Source organism: Taudactylus pleione, unplaced genomic scaffold (genome assembly GCF_031769625.1).
Source record: "Taudactylus pleione unplaced genomic scaffold, aTauple2 ptg000174l, whole genome shotgun sequence".
Lineage (NCBI taxonomy): Eukaryota > Metazoa > Chordata > Amphibia > Anura > Myobatrachidae > Taudactylus > Taudactylus pleione.
Window position 1 is genome coordinate 3,227,645 of NW_028284576.1, and position 27,649 is coordinate 3,255,293.

The 27,649-nt window shown below is 45.8% G+C and overlaps 1 protein-coding gene across 2 annotated transcripts in view; it reads right to left on the minus strand.

Annotated features, from left to right (window-relative positions):
* The window catches only part of DIAPH2 (diaphanous related formin 2), a 1,301,891-nt gene extending 1,294,895 nt beyond the window's left edge, over window positions 1–6,996 (minus strand). For both annotated transcript variants that reach the window (XM_088475573.1, XM_088475574.1), the window contains exon 1: window positions 6,566–6,996. In XM_088475573.1, the coding sequence (XP_088331699.1) occupies window positions 6,566–6,691 (126 nt within the window). In that variant the 5' untranslated portion in view covers window positions 6,692–6,996. The remainder of the gene's footprint in view (window positions 1–6,565) is intronic.
* Window positions 6,997–27,649: the final 20,653 nt, after the last annotated feature.

Below are 27,649 nucleotides of genomic sequence, written 5' to 3' on the forward strand. Positions count from 1 at the left end.
CGCACATTTGCAGTGCCACCGGGTGGTGCATTTCCATCACGGAAGCGTCTGCAGATGCCACCAGTGGATTCACCATCGAAACTTGCACCAGCCCTATTACACGTGCAATTTGTCCGTCCGAGTATGGCCTCCTGTCTGAGTGGTTCAGCATCCGTGGACGCTTTCAACAACACACCCGCATCGTCCCCCCTTTTAAATTACAGGAACTCCTACTAAAATCCACAGACCCTGCATCCGTTTCTGTACTGTGGGCCTCATTCGGATGTGGATGTAAATGCCATAGAAGTGATCTCTCACGGATCGCAATAGCGAATATATGCAAATGACTCCAAAGCCTCCCCGATCATAGGGACACCCACTGTTGCCGTCTCATATCTGTCCGACGATGTGAAACAGCGTAAACATGGCGAACATCAACGCAGAGCTGGCAGTCACTCGGCTTCTGAGTAGTCTGACCTGTCTCAAGCACTAATGAAAAGATCTTTTATTTACTGTGCATAATGGTGTGCTAATGACATTTAATAATTGGATAAATACACAGATCTGGTGTTTGCTTGCTAATGATACACAGGAGGCTTATATATAGAACTTCAATAGTTTTAATCAAATCTGAACAATAAACAGCCTAAAATATATACAATGCTATAATCACATCAGCATAAAAAGAATATAGATTCTAGTGCAATAAATAGCCTGGTGAGATAGTGTATAGAACTTGTATGCATACAAAACTAATGGATTCTCACTCTTGGGATAAATTGATTGATGTTCCCAGCTATGAGTGTAACATTGTTGCTGTAGCTATAAAGAGCAAATGGATTGCAATATAAAAACAAAAATTTTAAAATAGTAATGTTCTCACAAACCAGTCTGTGAATGGAGCTCAGCAGCAATAATTGATACACTGGAGTCCCAGTGATAATCACAGTGTCTCTGCTGTTTAAGATAAATAATAGATTACCTCGATCCAATATAAACATGCAAGTGTCCACCTGTGGATCTCCAATTCACTATGATGGACACGGCCCCACAAAGTGTAGAAATCCCGGTACCTTCCTAGACAATGGTCAATGCCGCTGTGGTTTATATTCCTGTGGACCAAGGAGTAGTGTCCATAACAGGAGTGGGTAGCTGGCACCACTGAGAAGTGGCGGACACAGGCCCTAATTCAGACCTGCTCGTGAGCGCAGAGCGCTCGCAAGCGGGTCAATGTTGGCCAAGTGCGCATGTGCGTGTTAGAGCCAAAAGCACTCCAGGGCTTGCGGCAACGAGACCCTACCGCAAGGGTTTCATCGCAAGCCCGATGGTCACAGTGGTCTTGACCATCGCGACCATCATTTTGGCCGCTCGCTATAGCTGTGGGTGGTCATCCACAGCTATGCGAGGGGCCAGGAGGCCGCTCTTAAATTCAGATGGCCGGCTCTGTATCAGAGCCATACTGCAGTGAGCAGCCGCCCGCACACAGCGTCCACGTGGACTGGAGGACAGCGTCCGTCCAGGAGCAGGCGGTCGGCAATCGTGTCTGTAGCCGACAAAGGTGGCAGAGCAGCAGCTGGTGACCCTGCAATGCGTCCGTGCAGAATATTGCGATCAGCAGCAGTGGGGAAAACAATAAGCTCAGCAGTGTTGGATCGGGTAGCCGGATCGAATGACTGGCAACAGGCTGGTCTGGAGTTAAAGTGTTGCAGGAGGACAAGGGTCAATGTGTTTCGTCCCGTCGATTACAGGGACTTTCTCAACACTTCCTCTCTCTAGACACGCTGAGAGCTCTCATGCTGCTAAGGAGATCGCGGTGGATAATTTATGCACGCGCATGAAACGGCGTTTAAATGGTCCCAACATGCCTGCGTAATTCTAACCACCCCCCAAACACTGACTACCTGTCACTCACTGTGCGAGTGAATCCTCTGTGCGAGTGTAATCACCAATAAATCGCCACGTGTGCGCAGTGCAGCTTTCGTGCATGCGTTATGGCTAACAATCATTCAGTCTGCGTAAACATCGGCATTTCAATCAGTCCCCGAGTCTCTAAGTGGTAACCATGCACAGACTTACAACATCGGCAGTTTGCGTGTGACATACTCACTTTGCCCACGTTTGTACTGGCCCTTAGTTTGCCTGCTTGGCTACCAAATTGGCCATCATATTTCATTCAATTACATTTGATTGGGTGTAGCGTAAAATCAGGTATTCACTCAACCTGGAAGTGTAGAAGACCACAGTAGGGATGGAAATCGACCACCTATGCAGCATACTCATACTGTATAGTGTATAGTTACAGCAGCTCTGCCCCTATACAGCAGACTCATACTGTATAGTGTATAGTTACAGCAGCTCTGTCCCTATGCAGCACTCATACTGTATAGTGTATAGTTACAGCAGCTCTGCCCCTATGCAGCAGACTCATACTGTATAGTGTATAGTTACAGCAGCTCTGCCCCTATGCAGCAGACTCATACTGTATAGTGTATAGTTACAGCAGCTCTGCCCCTATGCAGCAGACTCATACTGTATAGTGTATAGTTACAGCAGCTCTGCCCCTATGCAGCAGACTCATACTGTATAGTGTATAGTTACAGCAGCTCTGCCCCTATGCAGCATACTCATACTGTATAGTGTATAGTTACAGCAGCTCTGCCCCTATGCAGCATACTCATACTGTATAGTGTATAGTTACAGCAGCTCGGCCCCTATGCAGCATACTCATACTGTATAGTGTATAGTTACAGCAGCTCTGCCCCTATGCAGCACACTCATACTGTATAGTGTATAGTTGCAGCAGCTCGGCCCCTATGCAGCACACTCATACTGTATAGTGTATAGTTGCAGCAGCTCTGCCCCTATACAGCACACTCATACTGTATAGTGTATAGTTGCAGCAGCTCGGCCCCTATGCAGCACACTCATACTGTATAGTGTATAGTTACAGCAGCTCTGCCCCTATGCAGCACACTCATACTGTATAGTGTATAGTTGCAGCAGCTCGGCCCCTATGCAGCACACTCATACTGTATAGTGTATAGTTGCAGCAGCTCTGCCCCTATACAGCACACTCATACTGTATAGTGTATAGTTGCAGCAGCTCTGCCCCTATACAGCACACTCATACTGTATAGTGTATAGTTACAGCAGCTCTGCCCCTATACAGCAGACTCATACTGTATAGTGTATAGTTACAGCAGCTCTGCCCCTATACAGCAGACTCATACTGTATAGTGTATAGTTACAGCAGCTCTGCCCCTATGCAGCAGACTCATACTGTATAGTGTATAGTTACAGCAGCTCTGCCCCTATGCAGCATACTCATACTGTATAGTGTATAGTTACAGCAGCTCTGCCCCTATGCAGCATACTCATACTGTATAGTGTATAGTTACAGCAGCTCTGCCCCTATGCAGCATACTCATACTGTATAGTGTATAGTTACAGCAGCTCTGCCCCTATGCAGCATACTCATACTGTATAGTGTATAGTTACAGCAGCTCGGCCCCTATGCAGCACACTCATACTGTATAGTGTATAGTTACAGCAGCTCTGCCCCTATACAGCACACTCATACTGTATAGTGTATAGTTACAGCAGCTCTGCCCCTATACAGCACACTCATACTGTATAGTGTATAGTTACAGCAGCTCTGCCCCTATACAGCACACTCATACTGTATAGTGTATAGTTACAGCAGCTCTGCCCCTATACAGCACACTCATACTGTATAGTGTATAGTTACAGCAGCTCTGCACCTATACAGCACACTCATACTGTATAGTGTATAGTTACAGCAGCTCTGCACCTATACAGTATGAGTATGCTGCAATAGGTCTGTCACAAATGGCCAAACCAGTAATGCTAGTTGTTACCAGCCCACTGAGTCATTTAATTATACACAAATGTCAAATGTTTGGTTCACATTTTAAATGTTTCTAGTTAAAGGAGAATTAAAATACAATATAGTACATGGCCCAAAAGCACAGAAAGAAGTTATATTACTGATGAGTTATGTTGCAGAAGTTGTGGAAAACCACACAGAGGACCATAAATCAACATGTTTAATATTAAAATTGTGTGTCATGCTGAGGTGCTTATAACATTACAATCTTCCAGTATCAGTGTGACAGAAGCTTCAGATCACTACTCTGCACTGTCGGAGAACCCTGCTCATCTTCTGACATACTCTGTGCTGCTGGGGACCCTGCTCCTCCCACTATATAACTCTCAGGCTGTAACTTCCAGCTGCCTCCATTCCCCTCCTCACATCATGTCACTGCCCCTGTCACATGCAGCCCTGTCCTCACTAACACATCACTCATCTCCTGATATACTCTGTGCTGCTGGGGACCCTGCACCTCCCACTATATAACTCAGTCTATGACTTCCTGCTGCCTCCATTCCCCTCCTCACATCATGTCACTGCTCCTGTCACAGGCAGCCCTGTCCTCACTGACACATCACTCATATTCTGATATACTCTGTGCTGCTGGGGGACCCTGCTCCTCCCACTATATAACTCTCAGTCTATGGCTTCCTGCTGCCTCCATTCCCCTCCTCACATCATGTCACTGCCCCTGTCACATGCAGCCCTGTCCTCACTAACACATCTCTCATCTCCTGATATACTCTGTGCTGCTGGGGGACCCTGCTCCTCCCACTATATAACTCTCAGTCTATGGCTTCCTGCTGCCTCCATTCCCCTCCTCACATCATGTCACTGCCCCTGTCACATGCAGCTCTGTCCTTACTGACACATCACTCTGCTCCTGATATACTCTGTATTGATGCTCTGGGCAGTGAAGAGGTTAAATAATAATGTAAGAAGTACAGATATTGTGCTTGAATGAACTTAAACATTTCTTCAGACATTGTAGCCTACATTGTAACAAGTGCAGACAATGCAGGGTCATGTGGCCATGTGTACTTATTAGCTGGAATGTGACAGACTTTATACAAACCAATACAAAAAAACCCTGTAAAACACAGAGAACGACCACAACCAATACATCAATCTGCGGTCAGATGGCGTGTCTACCCAAGTATCGCCTATGGGCTGTAGCCTATTAACAGGTCTATTTATCAAGCATTGAAAAGCGTGGAGAAGTTGCCCATAGCAACCAGTCAGCTCCCACCTATTATTTTATAGACTGTACTTGATAAATGCTACTTCAAAGCTGATTGGTTGCTATGGGCAACTTCTCCACTGGTCCACTTCTCCACATTATTCACTGCTGGATAAATAGACCCCAAATTCACTAGGAACTGGAGCCATCACTGAGGCATGAGACACAAAGTGCCTCAGTGATTTTATTATTAGTAAGTGAATCCAAAGGCTGTACATTGATTCAGACCACAAAATGACTGCATGTAGATACTGTACATGATAAATGTCTTCAAAGAATTAAAAATATACGTATTGTGAATTGGTTATTCAAATTGAAATTGCAGTTTCTTAGTACAACCCCCTAAGCTTAGAATATGTATCATTTATTTCTCTGCCCACAAAACAACATTCACACTTATCTCAAATCTTTCTACTGATGGATGAGTGTGAGATCATTACTGGGCCGATTATCACTATAACGTGGTGAGGTCAGAGACCTGACTTCTAGGACTGTACCAGCATCTGCATGAGAACCTGAAAGCCAGGACTTTCTCCCTATCCTGGAGACTAACACACATGACAGACATCTATGCCATCTGCACAGGAGGCTGGTGCTCGCATTCAGCAGAGCCACAGTGTGAAAACAAATCATGGGGGAGATGTACCAACCAATCAGCTTCTGTCATTTTGCAAGCGCAACCTCAAACATGACAGTTATGATGGGCACAAACCTTACAACGTTGCGATGTAACGATTCATCGCATCGCTGTACACACTGCGCGATCTGCCGTGCAGCGGCACAAGGTATCATTACACGATGCATGTAACGCTGCACGGCCATGGAATATAGTCCGAGCTGATGTGCAGCTGCGACAATTCAATGAACGACAGACGGGAACGATATAAACCATATAAACGATGGATATGGTATATGGTTTCGAACCCGCGTTGGAACGATTTATCGGACGACAGATCATATAGTGTGTACCCAGCTTTAGAAGCTGCTTTGGTTGGTCATTTATCTCTCTCCAAGGATTGATACATCTCCCCCTATTGGGAGGGAAAGGAGCAGAGATGAAGACACCTGAAGACAAAGAGATTCTGCAGCTCTATTAGGTGACTCCTCCTGGACAGACCAGAAGACGCAGCGGGCTGCCCATGTGTGAGCCGGGCTGCCTGACTCTGTCAATGTCACTCCTACCCCCCACCCCTGCCGGATCTCCCCGAAGACCCCTCCTTCCTTACGGTTGGACAGACATCTCCTCCCCTCTCCCAGCATCACCTAGGAAGCGGAGGCAGAAGGGGGGCATAGCAGGGAGAATATAAACATTATTCAGTAGGCACTGCCATCCTGGCCTCACCTCTGAAACAAGGGAGTCTAGAGACAGGCATGGGGAACGCAAAACGGCCATGCCCACTGGAGGCTGGGGGGGGGGCAGGTCAGGGCAGAGAAAGGGAAGGGTCACAACTCACCAGCTTTGGTTTGTTTTTGCTGTCGTCGGGGTCAACGTTTTTCCTTTTTGAATTCCTGCCGCTGGCAAGCTCTGCGCTCTTTCCCGGGGGGTCCTCACCCCAGGCACCTCCTGGCTGGTTATCCATTTTCTATTTTTATTTCTTTGCATAAATTCACCCCCCCCACCAAAAAAAAATCCAATCTTCAAATCCGTACAGGCCTGTGTTTTTTATCCTGCCAGGGCGGGAGGGGGGGGGGGGGATTGTGGTGGCAGAGACCACCTATTATCTCTTTATTAGTACTGCTACTGTGACTTGTCCCTCACTGACGTGCACACTGTTGCAAGGCGGGCTCCTTGAAAAATCTATACGTTGCCTCGGAGCATATGCATTGCAGTCTCCCAAACGCGCACCCTGGCTGGCCGGCCGGCCTGTCTGCAAGACTCCTCAGCTGTCTCCAGCCCCTGTGTGTTTGTATTGCCTGGATCTGTGTATTTTTTTTCCCTCTCCTCGTGTAGCTAGTCTCCCTTTAAGGCAACACTGAAAAGGAGTCCCTCTCTCCACTCTACACCCTCCCCAACCAGGAAACCAAGCTCCAGGCTGGAACAATCAAAGGCCTATCCAACGCACATGTATTCAGAGTGTGAGCTCACGCTGCTGCCTCACACATCCTGTCACCGCTGTCTGACGATGGCAAGAAGGAGACGCCGGAATTGTGTCACCCTTTGCAGATTAGAGGACTTTTGTTCGGGGCAGTCGCTGCTGCTCATTGTTTGCGGCAGGATTGTTCGCTGTCAGTTGCACGTTAACCCTTCAACTTGCACCCTTGTGGGATCCCTGAGGTTATTTACTAGCATTGCTCAAAGGTGCAAGGCTGCTGTACCAGCCAGTGCGGCCATGTAGTACATTGCTGTATGTGCAGTATATGGAATTGATTTCTGTCCTTGTGTATATAGCATTTACAGTAGGTGTGTGTTGACCACTTGCAGGGATCCCTGTCAGCGCTGGACCTCGACAAATCACAGCAGAAAAAAATAAAAGCAGCGAGGCGCTCATAGAGCCTTATTCAGATGTGGGCACCAGTGCGATCGCAGGTGCCATCCGGTACCCAGCTGCTGGGCGAATATTTGCTAATGCTGTAGCTGCCTGCAAATGTATCGAGACGCCCACCGGCAGCTTCGCAAATGCAAGCAAGTGTGTACAAATACTAGATCCTACGATGCTCGACCATCTGAATAACCCTACGGTCGCGCAGAACGGCCGCGGGGAACTGAGACGCTGGCGCCGCTCCAGTGTCTCCGAAAAAAAAAACAGCTCTGCAACACACCTGCGTTTTTTGGCGCTACTCCCCATAACTGCCACCAAACTCGCTGGAGGTCAATCACTTGGCAAGGAAATTCTCGCTGCGAGCGGTATCGCTAAGGTATCTTGGCGTGTGCACAGCGTGACCACGATGCATGCGTGGTTGTCTGATAATCGCTTATCTGCGTAAATCTCGGCATTGATTGTACGTCTGAATCAGGCCTATAATATAGTAAAAAATCAAAAAGATAGAGAAAGCGCTGATGGATTGAAAAAAAAATATATATATATATATATATATATATATATATATGTATATATACACATTTATTTCAAAACCACATACATAGGAGTCATTTAAATGAATAAATAAACAAATGCCATACACAATAAATAAAAAAAGGTAAAAATATGTATCATTAATTCCACTTGTTGAGACAAAGGTAATGTGTATACATAGATCATTTGAATGAGTTAGTACTTGTTGCAACAGCTGTTCCAAGTTGCAACTATAACAAATTATGTAGAAAAGACATATATATGTAACTATTCCCACTTGTTGAACAGTACGTCCTTCAAACATAGGGCCTGATTCAGACCCGTTTGCTAGGATGCGTTCGCACACAGCCGTCAGCAGCCTGAGTATGCAAATCCCGCGATCGCTAGCAAGACATTAGCCCGCCTACTATGTCTTGCCATGAGATCGAGATATATAGTAAGACACCCACCAGCCTGACACAAGACACCCACTTTCCCTTAGTAACATACGTCATCTCCAGGAAGTGTACTAAACAATCTGTAACATCGGCTGACATCGGACCCATACGCAGCACTTGTGGCTGACCATACCCTACCGCAAGCCCTGCGAGTGCTGCTATGTGCAATTCAGCCATGTGACATGTATGCTGACGATGCATCTTAATTATGCACTCCCCTGAAACGGCGTTCAAATGCACAGACACGCCTGCGTTCGCACCACCATTACCCCCGTTACCATCGAGCACCCCCTGTCACCACCCACAAACAGCTCGTCCTGTCACTCATGCTTTCGGAGCGTCTGCGTACAGGGTGCGATCGCTTCCTGATCGCATGGACTAGTACGTGCACGTGCACTGCGTCTTGTACAAATGCGCAGATTGCAAACATTGGCAGGCTACGTGCGAACGCAGCCAAGTGAACGGGTCTGATTCAGGCCCATAGGTTGTTCACTAATTTCATATCTTGTTGTTCATAGGCCGCTCTTTAGGTCAAATATCTTTAATAGATTGCTAAAAGCACGGCGTCCCAGTGTTTATCCCATGAGGACATCGATCCGTGGGTTATAAATAATGTAAAGTCATATTCATAGTGGGCTAAGAGTGCACTCACCACTTTTATAATTCAATGTCCGGACGCAGCGGAACCTGTATATGGACTTCAAACCCGGAGTCTTATGTCTCTTCTCAGGGTTTGATAATTGCAGTGTTTGCAGTCAGCTGACCGGGACTTGGAAACCGATAATAAGGTAATCCGTGGTTCCTGCACCCCTTGTATTATAGATGTACAATGTTAGCCTAAAATGGCATGATTTAACCCAAATGCTCCACAAGTCTATAATTAACGGGGATTTGAAGAGGTGGGTTGATAACTCGGAATGACTGTACTCCTGTACAATAGAAATATCTATTGTTAACCCACACTGGTGTCGTAAGGAAAATGAAGCACTGTGTACAGAGGCCCTGATTCAGAGCCTTGACGCTCTGACAGAGCGCTCGCTCTGAATCAGGGCCGTTCCTCTGAATTTTAGAGCGGCCTCCTGGCCGCTCACATAGCTGTGGGTGACCACCCACAGCTATAGCGAGCGGCCAAACAGATGGTCGCGATGGTCAAGACCATCGCGACCATCAGGCTTGCGACGAGACCCTTGTGGTAGGGTCTCATCTGCCCCAAGCCCTGGAGTGCTTTTGGCTCTATCAGAGCCAAAAGCACTCCCACTGACATCACTTGTGATCACTTGTGATGTCAGTGGGGCCGGCCTCCGTCTGGCCAGCCACGCCCACCAAGGGGGGCGTGCTGTCAATCACCATCAACAGCACGCCCCCTTTGTAGCGAGACCCATAGTGACGGCTTGCCCGTCGCTATTCGGGTCATGCGCATGATGGAGGCGGGTCCGTCGTGCACATGCGCACTGGCCCAACATCAACCCGCATGCGAGCGCTCAGCGCCCGCGAGCGGATCTGAATCAGGCCCAGAGTTACTTGCAGGGTCCGGCTCAGCTCCTATTTGTGGAAACCATACCTCAGTCCGCCATATGTCTGTATTGCCGGTATGTACCTAGAAATGCGATTAAAATCACAAAGGACAGCCCTCCAGGTAAGAGCTCTCCTTTGCAATAGGGGGATTTCTGGGTTTAATACCCAGAACTCTCTCTGGTGTCCTTCAGCGCGTGCGCAGAATGACGCACTTCTGCCGTGGGGTTACTGGGACGGATTCAATTGGATCTCTCTCAGTGGGAAACGTGAATAGAAGCCAATAAGCTTCTATTGCTTAACTCCACCTAAAGATGGCATTACGCACCAGGTCCAAGCTTGGTACTATTGGAAACTAGCTGGAATACCCGGCATTGTCCCGGGTTGAAGGCTGATTACAGATTGGCAGGCAGTCATGGAGAGATGGCGCCACCGGTCACAAGGCAATTAGAGCTCGCAGACTAGCAACCAATCAGCAGTGGCGGCTCCTGATTGGCTGCCGATTCGCAAGCTCCAATTGGTGTGCCAGCTGTAATTAGCTGGTGGCCTGGCACGAAAATCACACCTGCTGGCTGCCGATGGCACAGAGAGGGAGGCGAGAGGCTGCTGGAGGGACACAAGGAGGTGAGTTGCTAGGTGGGAATAATGTGTAAGGGGAATTACTGTGTGGCATAATGTTATAAGGGGCATTACTGTTTGGCATAATGTGTAAGGGGCACTACTATTGTGTGGAGTAATGTGTTGTATGGGGCACTACTACTATGTGGCATAATCTGTAAAGGGCATTACTGTAAAAGTGTCATTACTGTGTGGCATAATGTATAAGGGGCAATACGCATGTGCAGCTTGAAGACAGTCAGTGAAAAGTTTCACACTTCCGAAAAACCATTTCGTAGAAACAGCAACTTTACAGAGGTGATAGTTTAGAGCAGAAGGCATGATGAATGCCTCCTAAACTGTGTCTGGACTCGCAGCGAGTTCACTCCCTAATTATCAAATTTAATATGAACTTGCATGAGTCATAAAATTTGAGATTTGCTCAGACTGTGAGGTTAAAAGGATACTTTTGTAGCTTCCATGCAGGTTTTTGGCAGACTGCCAATTTCCACTTGAGCCAACCCTAGAACCTGTGTAATTGACAAGTGTCCCCATTTTTAGGGACTGTGTGACAGTCTGTGGCCCTGACAAAGTTCAAACCTAGACAAAAACCTAATCCTGGTCAAATTACACCACTATGCCAAATTTGGTGGAGCTACTGTAGGTCCAAAACTCTGGCCGTGCATAAAGGACAAACAGACAGATAGACATGCTTTCTTGATTATTATATACTGTAGATGAGGGCAAAACCAACACACAACATGTCATATAAGTAAATTCCAATGGTTTAAGCAGCTGCAGCAGGTCTGCAATAAATCCCAGCACCAACAGCACACTGAAACAAACTGAATCGCCGTATTCAATTTGAAAGACAAAGTTAAAATTAACGAACTTGACTCTGCTGGTGTCCCCAAGTATGCGTCAGGTGTTTTTTTCATTGCAGGGGCTTGCAGAAGGTGTATTTTTCACAATTTTTTCAACTTAACTTTAGCCTGTATTCAATTTGAGGAGAAAAGCCGGAATCGGTGATGATGTCATTTCGCCAGGCGGAAAAGTATCGCCGTATTCAATTTGAAAGACTTTCCGCCTAGGCCTATGAATAGCAGGCGGAAAAAAGTGCAGAATTGGGGTTTTGGGGTGCAACATTGCGGGAACCGCAAAAAAATCACTTTGAATTTGGGGGCAAAAAAAAAATGTTGGGGGACAAAGTTAAAACTAGCGAACTTGACTCTGGGGGTGTCCCCAAGTATGCGCCGGGTGTTTTATTCATTGCAGGGGCTTGCAGAAGGTGGATTTTTCACGAATTTTTCAACTTAACTTTAGCCTGTGTTCAATTTGAGGAGAAAAGCCGGAATCGGCGATGACGTAATTTTGCCAGGCGGAAAAGTATCGCCGTATTCAATTTGAAAGACTTTCCGCCTAGGCCTATGAATAGCAGGCGGAAAAAAGTGCAGAATTAGGGTTTTGGGGTGCAACATTGCGGGAACCCCAAAAAAATCACTTTGAATTTGGGGGCGAAAAAAATATGTTGGGGGACAAAGTTAAAACTAGCGAACTTGACTCTGGGGGTGTCCCCTAAGTATGCGCCAGGTGTTTTTTTCATTGCAGGAGCTTGCAGAAGGTGGATTTTTCACGATTTTTTCAACTTAACTTTAGCAACTTTAAAATATGCTGACCCCCATTTTCAAGTACCCCAAATTTGCTGGGATAACTTATTTTCTGCAAAAATTACTCCTGAATACTATTCTGCATCGCGTATTGAAAAAAGCTATTTAGCAGCTATTGAGCCCGTTTAAAAACACCAAATACCTTCAGCAAGCCAAATCTGGGGGTAACATAACCAAAGAGAGGTCTAACCTGGACCCTAGCCCCCCTAAAACCTAGTCAGTATCCAACTGGTCTACCTTGCATTGAGTTCATCCCAATCGGTGCAGGGGTGTCCGAATGCATAACTGGACAGACAAACAAACAGATCAATTTTATATGTAAGATAAGATCTCTTATCTCTGATCAAGCTTCTAACCCCAGTCTACTTTTTAATACATTTAAATCACTTCTAACCCTTTCCGCATTCAACACATCAGCTGCTATCAGTGCATAAGCTCTGTATGTCAAGGACAAGATACAAAATGAAATGGTGTGCTCTTCCTTTGCCAGCAACCTTCTCAATTCCTTCCCTGAACCATCTGGCACCTTCTCTTCATTTGATCTCACAAAAGAAGATGAAGTATCTACACTTTTCTCATCCTCTTATTCTGCTACCTCTCCTCTTGATCCCTGTCTTCTGCGCTCATCCCAACCTTAAGTAAAGTCTGTAATCTCTCTTTCTACTGGAATCTTTCCATCAATATTCAAGCATGCAAGCAAGATGTCTCTGATTAAAAAAAAACAAAATTCTGACCCTAACTCTATATCTCAAATTACCACCCCATCTCCCATTCCCCCCAAGCTACTTGAGATACTTAACTACACTCACCTATAACACTTTCTTCACTCGCACAACTTATTGGTCCCAACTGTCCACAGAGACAGCACTAACTAAGGTGCTGAATGACCTGATCAAGGCTAAGTCTGCATGTGACACGGTGACCTCTCTCTTCTCATACAAACACTACAATCCTTAGGTCTTCAGGACACAGCCCATTCCTGGTTCTCATCCTGCTTATCTAATCGCTCTTTCAGTGTTCGTTTCTCTGAATCCACCTCGTCTTTGCTACCTCTATCAGTTGGAGACCTCAAGGCTCAGTCTTAGCTCATTTGCTCTTCTCAATCTATACCACCTCTCTTGGCAAACTTATCAGCTCTTTTGGATTTCAGTATCATCTGTATGCGGATGATACTCATATCTACCTATCCTCCCCAGATATGTCACCATCTGTAATGGTCCGAGTTGCTCAATGTCTTGCCAAGGCCACTGTCTGCGTCTTCCAATGCACCAATGCAGGTTCAATGTCCCCGACAGCGTGAAATGCATGACCATCCGGAGAAACCGTAGGGTTACTCAGGTGGGTGATGTTCACGCAGAGAGATCCGAAGGCTGCATCCTCGGATGCAGCAGTGGATCACAGAAGCCGGCAGGAGGAGTCTATTTACTGAAGATGCCTCTTGCAGCATTAGCATATTATCACATTGCAAAGACGCAGCGGCTGTGTGATAGCACATAACTCTGAATCAGGCCCTATAAGCCTTATCAACTGATAATTGACTCACAATTTTATCAACGTATGAGAAAAAGGAGGGTAACGGCGCAGGATATGAAAAAAATCAAAAATTATATGACCAAATAAATAACATAGTTTAGGATTAAAGTATAATTATCATGGTGCCAAAAAGGGTACAATCATATATTAGTATGCATCACCCAATCTTGGGTTCAATTTTTTCAAATCCTGATTGAAGCTTTGTTAATGAAGACGGAGTTGGCGATCACGTGGGTCATAATGCCACATGTCTGTGATGTCCACTTTGTTTATATGTGGTATCTTAGCAACTGCAACTCAATGCCATGGGCAACTTCAGTCACGTGACCCAGGTGTTGAGGTTTACAGAGTCGGCTATCACATGGGTTATCACATCACGTGACTACATTGTTTACTATGCTCACATGTGGATCCTTAGTTACCGCAGCTCAATACTATTGTTAGTCCAATTCATGATGTTTATATGTGGTTACCTCGCTACCACAGCTCAATACCATTGACAATCCCATTCACGTGACCTACAGTTCATGTGACCGGGCTATATCTTTCTTTATGGATTTATCAAATTAATACAGTAATTCCAATAAATTAATTAAGGTTATGTGAATTTTATTTATTTAGTTGTATATGTTTTTAGAAGTTCCCATGTTACAGGTGATCGCTGTTACCATAAAGATAATGGGTATAGAAACACATCCTTCTGGAGGATCAACTCATACTGCCTCTGTGGAAGCCATCAGTAGACAGAGAAACGCGTTTGGGATTTCAGACCAGTGCTCCTTAATCACTTATTGGATTTGCCACCACTTTTCCGCTGAAAGGCTTTCCCCTGCCTTGCAGACCCGATTATTCCAAGGTCCACCTCTGACTGACTGCAAATCACATTTGGGAGACCATAACAGCAAGGACTGCACAGGCTGCAGATTATTCATAACCCCCCTGAGACTGCTTTTCTTACCTCCCATAGAGACATAGGCCAGTATTCAATTTGAGGCGAAAAGTCCGGATCCGCGATACTTTTTCGCCGATGACGTCATTTTCGCCTGTTTTGCTTTTACCCCGTATTCAATTTGAAAGACTTTCTGCCTAGGAGGAAAGTCAATGCAATGTACCAGGCGAAAAAGTTTCGTCTATGAATAGCAGGCGGGAAAAAGTGCAGAATTGGGGTTTTGGGGTGCAACGTTGCGGGACCCCCCTGCAGCTTTCAGACAGTCACCCAAAGGTAAACTGTGTCAAAAAAAAAAAAAAAAAACACTTTAGGACACCCCAAAAAATGACTTTGAAAAAGGGGGCAAAATAAAAGTTGGGGTACAAAGTTAAAAACTATCGAACTTGACTCTGGGGGGGTCCCCAAATATGCCCCAAGTGTTTTTTTGATTGCAGGTGCTTGCGGCAGGTGGATTTTTCACAATTTTTTCAACTTTACTTTAGCAACTTTAAAATATGCTGACCCCCATTTTCAAGTACCCCAAATTTGCTGGGATAAGTTATTTTCTGGAAAAAAAACTCCTGAATACTATTCTGCATCACGTATTGAAAAACGCCATTTAGTAGCTATTGAGCCCGTTTAAAAACACCAAATACCTTCAGCAAGCCAAATCGGGGGGTACCATAGTGTTAGAGCATCGCGTACTTTCAAATTGAATATGGGGTAAAGCGTGCACGTGCACAATACTTTTCCGCCTGCAAAACAGGCGAAGTAGGTGAAAAGTACAGGACGCGAAAAGTACGGGATGCGAAAAAGTATCGCGGCTCGGCTCAAATTGAATACGGCTCATAGTGGCACCGGTAAATATACCTGCGCAAACTACAATTATAAAGTGACATTTCTCTAGTGACAGAGCCTAATACTTTTCAGCGGGTTGGGTATGAAATACTGGCAGTCGGGATGCTTGCTATCAAAATGCCGGCAGCGGTATCCCAATGCTCAGTATCCCGACAGGTTTGGGTAGTATAACCTAACAGTATGTCATGCTAACAGTAAAGCATCCTGAGACCATTCATGTGTGGGGTTGCTTCTCAGCCAAGGGAGTGGGCTCACAAGAACACAGCCATGAATAAAGAATGGTACCAAAACATTCTCCAAGAGCAAATTCTCCCAACCATCCAAGAACAGTTTGGAGATGAACAATGCCTTTTCCAGCATGATGGAGCACCTTGTCATAAGGCAAAAGTAATAACTAAGTGGCTCGGGGAACAAAACATCGAAAGAAGGGTCAACACCACAAATATTGACTCTTTGCATAAACTTAATGTAACTGTCAATAAAAGCTTTTGACACTTATGTAAAGCTGTAATGTTACCTCAGTATACCATAGTAACATCTGACACTTATGTAATGCTGTAATGTTACCTCAGTATACCATAGTAACATCTGACACTTATGAAATGCTGTAATGTTACCTCAGTATACCATAGTAACATCTGACACTTATGTAATGCCTGTAATGTTACCTCAGTATACCATAGTAACATCTGACACTTATGTAATGCTGTAATGTTACCTCAGTATACCATAGTAACATCTGACACTTATGTAATGCTGTAATGTTACCTCAGTATACCATAGTAACATCTGACACTTATGTAATGCTATAATGTTACCTCAGTATACCATAGTAAAATCTGACACTTATTTAATGCTGTAATGTTACCTCAGTATACCATTGTAACATCTGACACTTATGTAATGCTGTAATGTTACCTCAGTATACCATAGTAACATCTGACACTTATGTAATGCTGTAATGTTACCTCAGTATACCATAGTAACATCTGACACTTATGTAATGCTGTAATGTTACCTCAGTATACCATAGTAACATCTGACAGTTATGTAATGCTGTAATGTTATCTCAGTATACCATAGTAACATCTGACACTTATGTAATGCTGTAATGTTACCTCAGTATACCATAGTAACATCTGACACTTATGTAATGCTGTAATGTTACCTCAGTATACCATAGTAACATCTGACACTTATGTAATGCTGTAATGTTACCTCAGTATACCATAGTAACATCTGACAGTTATGTAATGCTGTAATGTTATCTCAGTATACCATAGTAACATCTGACACTTATGTAATGCTGTAATGTTACCTCAGTATACCATAGTAACATCTGACACTTATGTAATGCTGTAATGTTACCTCAGTATACCATAGTAACATCTGACACTTATGTAATGCTGTAATGTTACCTCAGTATATCATAGTAACATCTGACACTTATGTAATGCTGTAATGTTACCTCAGTATATCATAGTAACATCTGACACTTATGTAATGCTGTACTGTTACCTCAGTATACCATAGTAACATCTGACACTTATGTAATGCCTGTAATGTTACCTCAGTATACCATAGTAACATCTGACACTTATGTAATGCTGTAATTTTACCTCAGTATACCATAGTAACATCTGACACTTATGTAATGCTGTAATGTTACCTCAGTATATCATAGTAACATCTGACACTTATGTAATGCTGTAATGTTACCTCAGTATACCATAGTAACATCTGACACTTATGTAATGCTGTAATGTTACCTGAGTATACCATAGTAACATCTGACACTTATGTAATGCTGTAATGTTACCTCAGTATACCATAGTAACATCTGACACTTATGAAATGCTGTAATGTTACTTCAGTATATCATAGTAACATCTGACAAAAAGGTCTAAAAAACACTGAAGCAGCAAACTTTGTGAAAACCAATAATTGTGTAAATTTCAAAACTTTTGGCCATGGCTGTATTCTATATATATATATGTAACAACCTTTTTAAGATATCGTTACAATGGATTATTGTTGATCTGAGGTGACTGTAGGTAGCTCCACATCTCTAGTATATATCTTTCATCAGCGTATACCCTGCGTATCTTGTATGACCACTGCCCCGCCCTTATTGGCAGGTCATGTTTTAATTTGCTTATTTTTAACCATATCATTTACAGTAAGGTCTGTTTTTAAAAATATGTGAGCTCATATCTATGCCGACTCTGGCGTACAGTATACTTGGTGGGAATAAGGTTTTATACTTGCAGTGTGGGATTGACGATCATAGACAAGTTTTTTTTTTAAAACCTTATTTGTTTATAATCAGCCGGGCTCTGGAATTTCTCCTTGAGTCTTAATTTATGGACCAAACTGTAGTTGTAAATATTCCACATGAAACTATTAGATTTAACCATGGCCACAAATAATAAGCCCTTGGAAAAGAGATGTTTATTATTGTGTCCTATGGTTCCTTGGTAGTTTCTTTTTCTTTTTAATTTTTTTTGCTATTGCCTCTCCTTGAGTGTGGCCTACGATGTTTTGGGGCAGTGGCCGTAGCTGTGATCTTGTGGTGACCCTGGAAAATGGAGCTATGGACTCTATACGATTATCCTGGGATTGTCTATCAGTGGATGAAGCTGTCGAATTTTGTTCAAATTGACTCACACCAGTTCTGAATCTTCTAAATCTACGGCTAGATGCCTCATTGCCAATCAACCAACCATAACTCGTACAGTTTGCTCTTTGTAGTCCTTGTCAACTTTTTCAAGGTTATTTCTTTTAAATGTGATGAAATCAATTCTACTATTTTATCTACCAGGTTTTTACATCTCCTTATTTTGCTAAAGTACACAAACAGAGCTAGCTGTGGTTACTTGTACCAAGTCCCTGGATGTATGTGATCCTGATTGGCTACTGTGTAAATATTAATCACTTAACTGACAATTTTTTTTCATCAAAACTGCACAGAAATGATCAGTTTTTTTAATTTAATTAAGTTTAAAGAGTATTTTTAAAAATATATTTAAATAAAAAAATATATACTTAGGGGGTATTATGCACCCCTCAAACCCCGTGTCCATAGGCCCCCATTGAAATTTAATTTCCCACCCCCCATAAAAAATAGCCCCCCAGTGTAAAAAATCCCCAGCATTATTAACCCCCACCCCCCTAGTGGCAATAAATCTCTGTGGCAGAGCCCACCCCCTTAGCCCTCACCCCCAGGGACAATTTTAATATTTATCCCTACCCGCTCCCCCTAGTGCCAATTGATACCGCCATGACCCTCCCCTGTGTCTATCCCCGCCCCCTCACCTCCTCCTAGCAGAGCACAGCGGAGCGTGGTGCAGGAGGAACTAATCTTCAGTCCCCATTGCTGCAGCTGATCCTTGCACACGCAGAGGTTAGCTTACCTGTGCTCGCACTTTCACTTTAGGTGCATGCGCCCCGGAGTGCCGTTCGCATTGCACGATTTTGGGTGTGATGACAGCAGTCACAGACCGCCTGAGGAGGAATGTCCAGATGTGCAGTATGCATTTCCTCCATTACACAAGGGGGACACAGCAGGACAGCACTAACGCATGATATGCAACGTGGTCAGGTAACGCACTCCTAGCTGTGGTCGCATCTCACGCGTTAGTGCCAGGCAAGTGGTTAATATTTATATAATAATTAAGTATAAAAGTATAAAGTTCTTCCAGTTATGAAGGAGTTAACATCTGGCGCGTCCATGGCCATGTGTAATTCACAAGAACAGCCTTTAGCAAATGAAATACAGCAAACGGCTGAGAACTGCTGACTGGTTTGCAAACGATCAGTTTATTTGATATTTTATCTGCAAAGCCGAGGTTTGTGACTCTGGGCCTGCTCACTGCGATATTGCTTTGCATTTGTCTGATTTGTAACCTGTGTTTCTTCCTGTTTGGGGAAGGACTAGAAAAGAAATACACACAATCAACAGCCTTCCTAAGATCAGTAATTGTGCCGGGAATTGTACACTTTACACAGGCACAGTTCGCATTCAGACGCTTGATCGTGTGCTTATTAAACTACAGAACACCGGAATCTAGATATATAGACAGATGATAACGCAGGCCAAGCAGGTTGCGATCAAAAGTAGCTGCCGTCTAGTAAAGTCTGACATAATAAAGTTGCTTTTCTGAAAAATAAAACTTTATTAAATTGATTGAAACTCCTGTCTGTTAGTTACTAACGACGCAGCCATCGGATCTCTTGCGTGCACATCGGCTGCGGGATGTTTTACTGCTGCGCATGCGTCTAAGTCACACCACTTATGCGTCTAGATTTTTAGCGCACAAAGGGCCTGATTTGCTCGTAATGCTGCCGTTGCGCTGCAAATGTGTACGCAGCTGCGATGCAAATATATGCAAATATTGCAGCCGCTGGGGGATGTATTGAGGCGTGGCGATGAGTTTGTTATAGCAGTCATTGAGAGTTAGACAGAATCTCATTGGCTGCTGCGTCCACAGAGGGAGCGGAGCTGGAGCTCACTCATGAGCTCCGCCTTCCGGCTCCCGCAGTGGGTGATGGGAGAGACGTCATGACATCTCTCCCATCGTGCAGAGGACAGAGGAGCTGACGGCGGTGAGCGCAGGAGCAGGGATTCAGGTAAGTGAGTTTTGTTTATTTTTTGTGTGTGTTTGTCTTATATATGTAGGGGCGGCACTACTGGGGGCACTACTGAGAGCACTGCATAGGGGGGACCACTACTGGGGGCACTACTGAGAGCACTGCATAGGGGGACCACAACTGGGGGCACAACTAGAGCACTGCATAGGGGGGACCACTACTGGGGCACTGTATAAGGGGCACTGTATAGTATGGACAACTACTGGGGGCACTAAATAAGGGGCACTGCATAGGCAGGACTACTACTGGGAGCACTGCATAGTGGGGATTACTACTGGGGACACTGTATAATGGGCACTACCGCAAGCACTGCATAGGGGGAACACTACTGGGGGCACTGTGGCAAACTACTGGGGCACTGTATAAAGGGTACTGCATAATGGGGATTACTACTAAGGGTTCTGTATAAGGGGCACTACCGGGAGCACTGCATAGGGGGACCACTACTGGGGGTACTGTATATGGGAAACTACTGGGGCACTGTATAAGGGATACTGCATAATGGGGATTACTACTGGGGGCACTATATAAGGGGCACTACCGGGTGCACTACATAGGGGGACCACTACTAGGGGCACTGTATAAGGGGCACTACTGGGGGCACTGTATATGGGAAACTACTGGGGGCACTGTATAAGGGGTACTGCATAATGGGGATTACTACTGGGGGCACTGTATAAGGGGCACTACCGGGAGCACTACATAGGGGGACCACTACTGGGGGCACTGTATAAGGGGCACCACTGGGGGCACTGTATATGGGAAAATACTGGGGGCACTGTATATGGGGCACTAATGGGAGCACTGTATAAGGGGCACTACCGGGAGCACTGCATAGGGGGACCACTACTGGGGGCACTGTATATTGGAAACTACTGGGGCACTGTATAAGCGATACTGCATAATGGGGATTACTACTGGGGGCACTAAATAAGGGGCACTACCGGGAGCACTGCATAGCGGGACCACTACTGGGGGCACTGTATAAGGGGCACTACTGGGGGCACTGTATAAGGGGTACTGCATAATGGGGATTACTACTGGGGGCACTGTATAAGGGGCACTACCGGGAGCACTACATAGGGGGACCACTACTGGGGGCACTGTATAAGGGGCACTACTGGGGGCACTGTAGATGGGAAAATACTGGGGACCCTGTATATGGGGCACTACTGGGAGCACTGTATAAGGGTCACTACTAAGGGCACTGTATAAGGGGCACTACTGGGGACAAGGGCGTTTCTAGAGAGGAGGGGGTCCGTGTGCAGTCTCCGACATTGGGCCCCCTCCTTTCTGTCCGGCAGCTGGCAGTGCACTTAGTTGTGCGCGGCCAGCACCGGAGTTATAGACTCTGGGCACTAGAGTGCGTCCAGAGTCTATAGAGCATACGCAGGTCACCGAGAAAATGGCCGTGGCGGCAATTTTCCCTGTACTGCGCATGTGCAAACTACGGGAAAATGGCCACGGCAGCCATTTTCCAGTTGTTTTTACAGCGCTGTACCCCCGCACCGACATGGGACTCCGGAGAGGTAAGTAACACTATGGGTTCAGGGTGTGCAGTGCAGGGCCCCCCTGGACCCAGGGGCCCATGTGCCCTGCACACCCTGCACGCATTATAGATACACCCATGACTGGGGTCACTGCATATGGGGACCACTACTGGGGGCACTGTATATGGGGCACTACTGGGGCACTGTATAAGGGGCACTACTGGGGGCACTGCATAGGGGGACTACTACTGGGGGCACAGTATAAGGGGCACTACTGGGAGCACTGCATGGGGGGATCACTATTGGGGGCACTTTATATGGGGCACTACTGGAGGCACTGTATAAGGGGCACTACTGAGGGCACTGCATAGGGGACCACTACTGGGGGCACTGCATAGGGGAGCCCAAAGCATATTCTTGTACCTGGGCCCACCACTCTCAAGTTCCGCCACTGATTCAATTGTTGCAGTCCTTAGTAACCCTATGGTCTCGCAGAATGGGTGTGGAAACTACGGGATCGCACCCTCTCGAAACAGTCGTGACACGCCTTCGTTCTTTTCCGCCACTCACCATTACCTTCCCTAAATCATCCCTGAATGTCAATCACACTGCGAGTAAATAGTCACTGCGAGCGAGTACGGTAATGTGCCTTGACGCATGCACTGTGCCGATTATCACTGAACCGTGAAATATTGTCACATCGCACAACTCCAAATCAGGCGCAGAATCACAGTACTGAGACAGACGCACGGTCTATGAAATGTATTACACAGGGGGCAGGCCAATCAGATGTACGGAGCCACCTCGCCAAATGGGAGTGTCGCCGGCGTCTCGCTGAAGTGGTTACGCTCACATTGGAGCCCATACTCAGATGGAGTAATCTTCAGCCATAGTAGCAGGAACCTTTGCAAGTTTCGATGGTGCCACCGATTGTGCCATCTACAGATACCAATCAATATTTCATCGTCTATGGACGCTGAAAGCGGGCGGCTCACTTTTCGCACATTCAGACGCACGGCTGTACACCAGGGTTTGTAGCGGCATTGCCCTAATTGTAAAAAGAAATGTAACATTTTGGTGCAATATATATAAATGTTAAACAACAAATGTAAATAAATAAATGTAAATCGCTCTTCTGACCCCCATAGAGATCAATGATCCCGCTTCATACCCCGTATGGGTAGCGTGTTATTTAAGCAGAATGCAGTTGAGGCGGAGGAGTAACATGTGCTGCCCACCCGCACTCATGCACGCGTATATAAAGAGATGTGTATATGAAATCATACAGAAGTCATCTGGGAATGCAGAGAGGCTGTGACAGAGCTAGAGAAGAAGCAGACAGAAGCATCGGGAGCAGTTCTGCTCCTGTTCCTGATAAGGGCTGGAGGAGGGAGTAAGCGGCAGAACGTCAGTGATGAAAATTTCCCACCACAAAGGTCCAAATTAGTTGCTCTCTACTTAATCTGCAGACAAGGACATCGGAACGGAACTGTCAGGGGCTGTGCTCTGTAGTAATAGGCTGTCTTTAAGTTACAACACAGCACATAGCACCTCCTCCTCACGGGCTGTGCAGCCTATTACTATAAATCATAGAGGGAGGGGAGAGAGTTTGGGGGGGGGGGGTCAGCGACGGAATGATTTTATGTTGTCCCCAACATAAAATCGTTCCAACGCCCCTGTCCCTAGACCTAGTAGTAATTGTACAGGAGTATATTTGCGCAAAACATAACTTTGCACCTCACATACAATTTGTTGCACACGACTCTGGCGGAAGTGATCCCAGCATCGCGTATCTGATGATTGGAGCCCATTTGACCTTGAGAAGCAGATTGGGATTATAACACGCAAGTGAGGAGCAGTATGTGAGTGCACACACTATTCTATGCACAGTGAGATGTGTCAGTGGCACACACGGGGGCTGCACTCGGGCCCCTTCCTCTCTTAAAATACCCCCTGGTATGGTGCGTCTATCGCAAGATGTGTCTCACTTACACAGGCCTGACAATGCAGACACACATCTCTACGGACGCAAAGCGCCAACTTTTTTTTTGTGGGTACAATACAAATTTTTTTCTACTGCGCATGACCCCCCCCCCTTCCAAAATTTGTGCACTCATGTCTAGATGCAGATAAGGGGGTCTATGTACTAAGCCTTGGACAGAGATAAACCATACTTGCCTACACTCCCGGAAAGTCGCGGGAGGCTCCCCATTTTTCAAGTGGCCCCCCGTACCCCTGGAAGAGTAGGCACTCCTCCCACATACTACCCATTCCTAGTGAGTGGGAAGAATGGGGGAAAACTTCCCTGGAATCCGCGGTCCATCATTAATCTCCACCCCCTGCGCAGTAAAATGTAAGGAATCCTGCATATTTAGCTGGGGGGGTGCATCATTAGGCCACGCCTTCTACTCGCGGATCCGCCGATCCTGGGGAAAATTCTATTTTTACAGGTGTGCAAGGAGGGGGGTTCCCCAAAAAATCAGGAGCCTCCCACAGGTCCCGGAGAGTAGGCAGGTTTGGCTATAGGGCTTTGGTGCAAGCTTGGATGGTGCATGCGATGGTGGCGTGTCAATAATCACTGGCAGTGTTACAGTGCGCAGAGGCGCTGATAGTGGGCGCCTCAGTCCTTGCACAGTCAGAGGCAGTCTGCTACACCAGGGGAAGGTAGATACCAGCATTTGCATATTATCGCAGCCGCTACTCTGGCAACAGACGCAAGACTGATCACGGTAGTCGCCCACCACTGAATCAGGCCCTATATGTGTCCAACATCAGCCGCCGTGTGTCTAAATCAGCGTTGCGCAGTGATGTGCGGTCAGGTGAGGCAGAGCCTTTCCTTTCATACGTCCGTATACTCCAGAATTTTGACCATAAAAATTCTAAGAGCAATTGAAAGAAAATATTATGAATATCCTCTTTGTATTATTCTAATCATATTTATAGTCAAAACTCTGGAGAATAAAGTGTATGGGAGGTGAGGCACTGCCTCCCTGTCTACCTTTCCTGCACATCCCTGTACAAAACACACCAAATTGCCAGCACTATATATTGCTGCACCTTTGTATAATGCCCACATGGACCCTCGGGTTCATATATGTATGTGTAAATCTGGCTCTGATACCAGCCAGTACCACCCCAGCCATTTACCTCACCGCATGTCACTGCCAGTGCCTCCCCAGCCATTTACCTCACCGCACATCACTGCCAGTGCCTCCCCAGCCATTTACCTCACCGCACGTCACTGGCGTTGCGTAATGTTTATGAGCGTTTTGCGCACACATGGAGACGACGTTGCAGTAGCTAGCCTTGGCTGAAGTAGACAACTTAAGCCGCATACACACTTGCCGATGCCGACAAGCGACGGACGGCGGCGGGGGAGGGGAGCGGGGCCAATGCTGCATTCAGCTGCATAGCATCACTCAAGAAATTCCACGATTGGGCTGCATGTACAGCCGACTGGGGACCAGCGTGTGCGCACATCATTGGTCATTTACCGCCTACACACTGGCCGATATTCTGAACGATTGAACGATAACGATACCGCTCAATGGTTCAAAATATCGGCAAGTGCGTATGCGGCTTTTTAAATGGACAGACCATGGAGTGCTGTGAGGGTCTTTGAAGTAGAATCTAGCTTATCAGTCATACTGACACTCCCCTGGTTATTAGCGGCCCTTCCTCATATTGTGCCCAGTCTGTGCTTCCAGAGACCTGAAGAACTGAGCACAATACAGAGAGTTCATCCGGAGTCACTGCCCCCACTCACTTCCTACACAGGGCAGCCGGGCTGGGGCGACACACATGACCCCAGTGTCACCAATAGGAGTAAATACCATTACTTGGTATTATCATTACCCGGTATATATATAAATATATATATATATATATAGATATATATATATATATATATATATATATATTGTAAAGTGTCTTGTGTTTCTTGAACGGAAACAAATCACAAACCAAAACTTTGATTCGGTGTAAGAAAATATAATGTGAAAACTGCTAAAGAGTGTGAGTACTTTTTTTTTATAGACTGATTCAGACCCGCTCGCAAGATGCGATCGCTCGCTTGCAGAAAAGGGCCAGATATGTAAATTAAGCTCTCGGCACTGCGTGGCGTAAGGACTCCCGCTGTGTGTTAGCGAGCTACGGCAAAGTGCGCTCGCAAGTGTCTGGAAACCCCCCTTGCCATTCACAGCACACGTCATCTCCGGGAAATGTATGATTAATCGGGACCATCGTGAGCAATCGAAGCTGCTCGCAACCCTTGCGGTTGCCTTTTCCCTGCCGCAAGCACTGCGATCAGTGCGGGCTGAAATACATGCAGGTGACGTGTACAATGATTCTACTAATTATGCACGCTCTTTAAACGCCATTTTGACGGGCAGACACGCCTGCGTTCGCAACACCACTCCCCCGTTCACATGCACCTTCCCCTGTTACCACCTACAAACTGCGCTATCTGTCACTCCAAACTGCGACCTGATAGTGGCTCACGAGCAACCAAAAGCAGATCGCAACGAATGGCTTGCGCACGTGCACTGCGAATTATAGTGCATGCGCAGATGGGCGAAAATCACTCTGAGCGAGCGATTGCCCCTTAGCGAGCGGGTCTGAATCAGGCCCTCTGTGTATATTAATACATATATTTGTTATATTTGTTACTTTAATAATGAAAAGATGCCATTTATTTCAGAACTGAGAGATGGCAGAAGTAACCTCTGTCTATCTGAAACAACACGACGCGGCTTTAATGGATTTTAGCTTTCCATTCTCAATAATCAGACTGTAAGCTCATTGTAATTGCACAGACACACAATCTTCTTTTCGGCCTTTTATCATAAAGAAATGGCATGTGGGCAGGAGAACAATGGTCATCTCCCTGGCAATGGTGGCCAGGCCTGTAAGTTGTCTAAAAGCGCCTGCATGAGCCTACGGCCCCTAACCTGTGCACTGGAATCCGAAGCCCGATTTGAGCCTCATGTTCCAGGATCAATTAATAGACAAAAGGTAAAAAATGCTTTATTTTAATAAAGAAGCTTTTATACCTGTGATCACCCACAGCTTAGATGGCGTGGCAGGCAGGAGTTCTCCGGTGCAGGCTGACGACAGATGGCGATAACCATCACCAGGATGTGGCTTTGATAAATCTTTTCACAGGAGAGCTTTTCGCCTATGATAAATAGATCCTTACCCTAATATTATTAAAAACTAGAAAAAAAATCTATTGCGGAAGTCGAAACGAAAAAAAAAAATTCCCTACACAACGTATCAAATTGGAATCTTCCCAGGACTGAACTGGTTAATGCTGGATCCCTCTACTTAGAGGGACAATTTTGTCTTTGATGCAGTTGCGCCAACCAGCCCCTCTCATACATGCTTGGTGCCATGAGACTCTGCTAGCACCGGGTGTCTTATTTGCATCTTTTTAGCGACTAAAACGTGCCAAGAGACTATTCTGATTAATTTGATATGCGACACTTGTATATCTGTGTACGACTGAGGACCTGATTCAGACCCGGACGCTAGTTGCGGCCGCTCGTTTTTAGCATATGCAAATTCGGGCTAGTGACGGCATGGCAGGCGATCGTACGCCAAGGCATAAGCACGCCCACTATGTCTTGGCGAGTGATCACTTTGTCGATGTAGACGCCCATTAGCGTGTCTTTACACGCCCACTAGTGGACGTCATCTCCAGGAAGTATCTTAAAGCATTGGTACATCGAGGACCATCGGAAGCGATCGCAGTGCTTGTGATTGACTTTACCCTCCCGCATGCACTGCGAGCTCTTCAGTGTAAAAAACAACCAAGTGACGTGTAGTAGGACGCATCTTTGCTAATTATGCGC